This window comes from Macrobrachium nipponense, chromosome 5 (genome assembly GCF_015104395.2).
Source record: "Macrobrachium nipponense isolate FS-2020 chromosome 5, ASM1510439v2, whole genome shotgun sequence".
NCBI lineage: Eukaryota > Metazoa > Arthropoda > Malacostraca > Decapoda > Palaemonidae > Macrobrachium > Macrobrachium nipponense.
The window spans coordinates 54390085-54397071 of NC_061107.1; the positions used below are offsets into that span (position 1 = coordinate 54390085).

Below are 6987 nucleotides of genomic sequence, written 5' to 3' on the forward strand. Positions count from 1 at the left end.
GATGCTGATGCTGAGGTGTTGAACTCTGTTGTAGTATTAATAGTGGTTGCTGTAGTAGGACATGTGGGATCTTTCTTTGGATCACATACTCCCTCAGTGGTATTGACATCTAATGTAGATTCTGTTGCTGAGGTGTTGAACTCTGCTGTGGCATTGATGGTAGTTGCTGTAGTAGGACATGTGGGATCTTGCTTGGGATTGCACACTCCCTGTATGGTATTTATATATACTGTTGATTCTGTGAGAGAAGAGTTCAACTCTGATGTGGTACTGATAGTAGTTGAAGTAGTGGGACATGTGGGATCTTTTGTTGGATTGCATACTTCTTCTGTGGCATTTGAACTTAACTTCGATTCTATAGTCGTAGTGTTGAACTCTGCTGTAGTATTAATAGTAGTTGTTGTAGTATTGACATCTAATGTCGATTCTGTTGCTGAGGTGTTTGAAACGTCTGCTGTTGGCATTGACGTAGTTGCTGTAGCTACGGGACACATGGGATCTTGCTTAGGATTGCAACTTCCCTGTGTCGGTAGTATTTATTTCTACTCGTTTGATTTTGTATGAGAAAGAGTTGAAACTCTGATGTGGCTAATCATGTAAGTAGTTGAAGTAGTGGGTGAGGACATGTGGGAATCTTTTGTTGGATTCGCATACTTCTTCTGTGGATTTGAACTTAACTTCGATTTATAGTCGTAGTTTGAACTCTGCTGTTGTAATTATAGTAGTTGTTGTAGCTATTGACAATCTAATGTCGATCTGTTAGATGAGTGTTTGACTCTGCTGTGGGCATTGACGGTAGTGCGTAGTAGGACACTGGGATCTTGCTTAGGATTGCACATTCCCTGTGTGGTATTTATTTCTACTGTTGATTTTGTAAGAGAAGAGTTGAACTCTGATGTGGTACTGATAGTAGTTGAAGTAGTGGGACATGTGGGATCTTTTAATGGATTGCATACTCCTTCTGTGGCATTTGAACTTAACTTGGATTCCGTAATCGTAGTGTTGAATTTTGTTGTTTGACTTAAAGTAGACACTGTAGTAGAACAAGTGGCTTCTTTTTTCGGATCACAAACACCCTCTGTCGTACTGACATGCACTGTTGATTCTGTAGATGATGCTGATGCTGAGGTGTTGAACTCTGCTGTGGCATTGATGGTAGTTGCTGTAGTAGGACACATGGGATCTTGCTTCGGATTGCACATTCCCTGTGTGGTATTTATATCTACTGTTGATTCTGTGAGAGAAGAGTTGAAGTCTGATGTGGTACTGATAGCAGTTGAAGTAGTGGGACATGTGGGATCTTTTATTTGATTGCATACTCCTTCTGTGGCATTTGAACTTAACTTCGATTCTATAGTCGTAGTGTTGAACTCTGCTGTAGTGTTAATAGTAGTTGCTGTAGTAGGACATGTAGGATCTTTCTTTGGATCACATACTCCCTCAGTGGTATTGACATCTAATGTCGATTCTGTTGTTGAGGTGTTGAACTCTGCTGTGGCATTGACGGTAGTTACTGTAGTAGGACACAAGGGATCTTGCTTGGGATTGCACATTCCCTGTGTGGTATTTATATCTACTGTTGATTTTGTAGGAGAGGAGTTGAACTCTGATGTGGTACTGATAGCAGTTGAAGTAGTGGGACATGTGGGATCTTTTATTGGATTGCACACTCCTTCTGTGGCATTTGAACTTAACTTGGATTCTGTAGTCGTGGTGTTGAACTCTTCTGTAGTATTAATAGTAGTTGCTGTAGTAGGACATGTGGGATCTTTCTTTGGATCACATACTCCCTCAGTGGTATTATTGACATCTAATGTCAATTCTGTTGTTAAGGTGTTGAACTCTGCTGTGGCATTAACGGTAGTTGCTGTAGTAGGACACATGGGATCTTGCTTGGGATTGCACATTCCCTGTGTGGTATTTATTTCTACTGTTGATTCTGTAAGAGAGGAGTTGAACTCTGATGTGGTACTGATAGTAGTTGAAGTAGTGGGACATGTGGGATCTTTTAATGGATTGCATACTCCTTTTGTGGCATTTGAACTTAACTTGGATTCCGTAGTTGTAGTGTTGAATTTTGTTGTTTGACTTAAAGTAGACACTGTAGTAGAACAAGTGGCGTCTTTTTTCGGATCACAAACTCCCTCTGTTGTACTGACATGCACTGTTGATTCTGTAGTTGATGCTGATGCTGAGGTGTTGAACTCTGTTGTAGTATTAATAGTAGTAGCTGAAGTAGGACATGTGGGATCTCTCTTTGGATCACATACTCCCTCAGTGGTATTGACATCTAATGTCGATTCTGTTGCTGAGGTGTTGAACTCTGCGTAGGACATGGGGATGGGATCTCTTTGGGATCACCATACTTCCCCTCAGTGGTTATTGGACAAATCTAAATTGTCGATTATTCTGTTGATGAAGGTGTTGAACATCTGCTGGTGGCATTGATGGTAAGTTGGACTGTAGCTTAGGGACATGTGGGATCTATTTATTTTTTGGAATTCACATACTCCCTCAGTGGTATTGACTTCTAATGTCGATTATGTTGCTGAGGTGGTTTGAAACTCAGCTGTGGCATTGGATGGTAGCTTGCTGGTTAGTAGGAAATCAGGTGGGGATCCTTTTTCTTTGGATCCAAATACTCCCTCAGTGGTTTAAGTGACCTTCTAATGTCGATTCTTGGTTGGCGAAGGTTTGTTGAACTCTTGCTGTTTTTGGCATTGAAATGGTAGGTTGCTGTAGTAGGACATGTTAGGATCTTCTTGGATCACAACACTCCCTCAGTGGGTGGTTGATATCCAATGTCGATTCTGTTGTTGAGGGTTGAATCAGCTGTTGGCATTGATGGTAGTTTGCGTGTTGGTTAGGACATGTGGGATTCTTTCTTTAGGATCCCATAACTTCATCTTGGTATTGGAATCCTTAATGTTTCGATTTGTGTGAGGTGTTTGGAACTCTGCCTGGTGGCGTTGATGGTAGTTGTTGTAGTAGGACACCATGGGATCTTGCCCCTTGGGATTGCACATCCCGGTGTTTGGTATTTATATCTACTGTTGATTCTGGAGGAAAGAAGTGTGAACTCTGATGTTGTTACTTATAGAGTTGAAGTTAGTTGGACAGGGCGGGATCTTTTATTGGATTGCAAACCCACTCCTTCTGTGGCATTTGAAATGAAATTGGATCCGTAGTCGTTAGTGTTGAATCTTCTGTTAGTATTATATAGGTAGTGCTGTAGTGGGACCATTGTTGGGATCTTTTTATTGGACTTTGGATTGGGCATATCCCTTTCTGTTGCATTTGAACTTAAACCTTGGATTCCGTTAGTCGTGTGTTGAACTCCTGCTGTAGTATTAATAGTAGTTGCTGGTAGTTGGGACATGGGGAATCTTTTATTTTGAATTGCAGTCTCTTCTGTGGCATGTTCTGGAAACTAACTTGGATTCCGTAGTCGGTAGGGTTGAACTCACTCTAGTAATTAATCGTAGTTGGCTGTAGTTGGGACATGTGGGGATCTTTATGGATTGCCTACCTTCTGTGGCATTTGAAACTTAACTTGGGGATTCCGTATTAGTCGTAGTTGGTTGGAACTCTGCTGTAGTATTAATAGGGTAGTTGCTGTAGTGGGACATGTGGGATTCCCTTTTATTGGATTGCCACTCCTTCTGGGTGGCAATTTGAACCTTAATTGGATTCCGCTAGTCGTAGTGTTGAACTCTGCTGTAGTATTAATAGTAAGGTTGCTGTAGGGGACATTGGGGAAATCTTTTATTGGATTGCATACGAACTTCTGTTGGCATTTGGAACTTAACTTGGATTCCGTATTCGTATTGTTGGAAACTCGGAAGTGAGTATTAATTAGGTAGTTGCCTGTAGTAGGGACATGGGGATCTTTCTTTTTGATTTCACATTTACCCCTCCTTCAGTGGTATTGGAATCTAATGTTTCGATGCCCTGTTGTTGAAAAGGTGTGTTTGGAAAACTCTGCTGTTGGCCATGAGGTAGGTGCTGTAGTGTTAGGACAACGTGGACTTGCCTGGATTGGCAAATTCCTGTGTGGTAATTTATATCTACTGATTTGAATCTGTAAGAGAGGAGCTTGAAAACTCTTGATGTTGGTACTGATAGTAGTGAAGTAGTTGGGAAATGTGGGAGATCTTTTTATTGGATTTGCCATACTCCTTCGTGAGCATTGAAATTTACTTGGATTCGTTAGTGTAGTGTTTGAACTCTGCTGTTAGTATTAATAGTAGTGCTGTAGTGGACATGTTTGGGATCTTTTATTGGATTGCAACACTCCTTCTGGGCATTGAACTTAAATTGATTCCGAGTCGTAGTGTTTGAACTCTTGCTGTAGTTATTAATAGTAGTTGCTGTAGTGGGACATGTGGGATCTTTTATTGGATGCAACTCCTTCGTGGCATTTGAACTTAACTTGGATTCCGTAGTCGTAGTGTTGAACTCTGCTGTAGTATTAATAGTAGTTGCTGTAGTAGGACATGTGGGATCTTTCTTTGGATCACATACTCCCTCAGTGGTATTTGACATCTAATGTCGATTCTGTTGTTGAGGGTTGAACTTCTGCTGTTGGCATTGTCGTTAGCTTGCTGTAGTAGGACACGTGGATCTTGCTTGGATTGCACATTCCCTGTGTGGTATTAATATCTTACTGTGATCCTTTGTAAGAGAGGAGTTGAACCTTGATTGTTGGTACTGATAGTAGTTGAAGTAGTTGGACATTGTGGGATCTTTTTATGGATTGCAACTCCTTTCTGTGGCATTTTGAAAACTTAACTTGGTTCGTGTTAGTTCGTAGTGTTGATCTCTGCTGTAGTATAAATAGTAGTTGCGAGTGAAATGTGGGATCTTTTAATTGGATGCCATTAACGCCCGTTCTGTTGGGCGGGTTGGAACATTGGATTGCAATTCTCCTTCTGTGCATTTGAACGTACTTGGATTCCGTAGTCGTAGTGTTGAACTCTGCTGTAGTATTAATAGTAGTTGCTGTAGTGGGACATGTGGGATCTTTTATTGGATTGCACACTCCTTCTGTGGCATTTGAACTTAACTTGGATTCCGTAGTCGTAGTGTTGAACTCTGCTGTAGTATTAATAGTAGTTGCTGTAGTGGGACATGTGGGATCTTTTATTGGATTGCACACTCCTTCTGTGGCATTTGAACTTAACTTGGATTCCGTAGTCGTAGTGTTGAACTCTGCTGTAGTATTAATAGTAGTTGCTGTAGTGGGACATGTGGGATCTTTTATTGGATTGCATACTCCTTCTGTGGCATTTGAACTTAACTTGGATTCCGTAGTCGTAGTGTTGAACTCTGCTGTAGTATTAATAGTAGTTGCTGTAGTGGGACATGTGGGATCTTTTATTGGATTGCACACTCCTTCTGTGGCATTTGAACTTAACTTGGATTCCGTAGTCGTAGTGTTGAACTCTGCTGTAGTATTAATAGTAGTTGCTGTAGTGGGACACATTGATTCTGTGAGAGAAGAGTTGAACTCTGATGTGGTACTGATAGTAGTTGAAGCAGTGGGACATGTAGGATCTTTTATTGGGTTGCATACTCCTTCTGTGGCATTTGAACTTAACTTGGATTCCGTAGTCGTAGTGTTGAACTCTGCTGTAGTATTAATAGTAGTTGCTGTAGTGGGACATGTGGGATCTTGCTGGGGATTGCACACTCCCATCTGTTCAGAAAATACAAGATTTATAAATTTAATGACATGAATTCAATAAAAAGGTTACTATATTTGCATTGAATGTGAATGGCCATTTAGTTATAAAAAATTAAATCCATTCACAATGCAAGGTATATATAGAGTATAAGATATAGATATATATTATAATTATATATGAGATATTAATAATATAATACATATATAATATATATGATATATATATATATATATATATATATATATATATATATAGATATATATATATATATATATATATAATCTATATCTAGATCTATATATATATATATATATATATAATAGATATATCTAGTATATCTATATATAATAGATATAATATAATAGTAAGATATATATATATACATATATATATATATATATATATAGATATATATCCTATATATCTATACATATATATGTATATATATAGATATATCATATATCTATATATATATATATTATATATAGAATATATATTATATATATATCATATATATATATATCTATACAATTAGATATATTATAATATATATTAGATATATATATATATATTATATAGATATATATATACTATATATATATAATATTAGATATATATAGATATATATATATATATATATATATATATATATAGATATATATACAATCTATATCTAATATATAATATATATATATATATTTTTTTGTATATATAATAGTATTCATATCTATTATTAGATTATAGATATTATATATACAATATATATATAATATATATAGATATCTATAAATATATATATATATATATATGTATTACTAGATATAGTATAGATAGATATATATAGATTATATATATAGATTATAATAGACTATATAATAGATATATATATATATATATATATATATATTATATATATATCTATATAGATCTAGATATAGATATATATATATATATATATATATATATATATATACATAAGATATAGATATATATATCTATATAGGGAGTATAGATATATATAGCTATATATTTTATATTATATATATATATATATATTATAATATAATTATATAATATGTAAGATATATATATATATATATATGTATATATATATATATATATATATATATATATATATATAGATATATATCTATATTCTATATAGATATATAGATATATATATATATATATATATATATATATATATATATATACTATATATATATACCTTGCATTGTGAATGGATTTTAATTTTTTTATAACTCATTATTACGGATGATAATGAAAATTAGATATCATT

At 35.5% G+C, this 6987-nt stretch overlaps 2 protein-coding genes across 2 annotated transcripts in view; both read right to left on the minus strand.

The window, feature by feature from the left end:
- Positions 1-734: 734 nt before the first annotated feature.
- Positions 735-2336, minus strand: LOC135215788 (mucin-2-like). Its single transcript, XM_064250739.1, has one exon. The coding sequence runs from the start codon at positions 2334-2336 to the stop codon at positions 735-737; it is 1602 nt and encodes a 533-aa protein (XP_064106809.1).
- Positions 2337-2828: 492 nt separating this feature from the next.
- Positions 2829-6987, minus strand: part of LOC135215789 (mucin-2-like) — a 47209-nt gene continuing 43050 nt past the window's right edge. The window contains exons 11-13 of the mRNA XM_064250740.1: positions 4950-5698; positions 3913-4081; positions 2829-3011 (exon numbers count right to left, since the gene is read on the minus strand). Coding sequence (XP_064106810.1) covers positions 2829-3011; positions 3913-4081; positions 4950-5698 — 1101 coding nt within the window. The remainder of the gene's footprint in view (positions 3012-3912; positions 4082-4949; positions 5699-6987) is intronic.

Coding starts and splice junctions, on each gene's coding strand:
- LOC135215788 (XM_064250739.1), bottom strand. CDS start 2,336: ATGTCCTACGCAGAGTTCAACACCTCAGCAACAGAATCGACATTAGAT.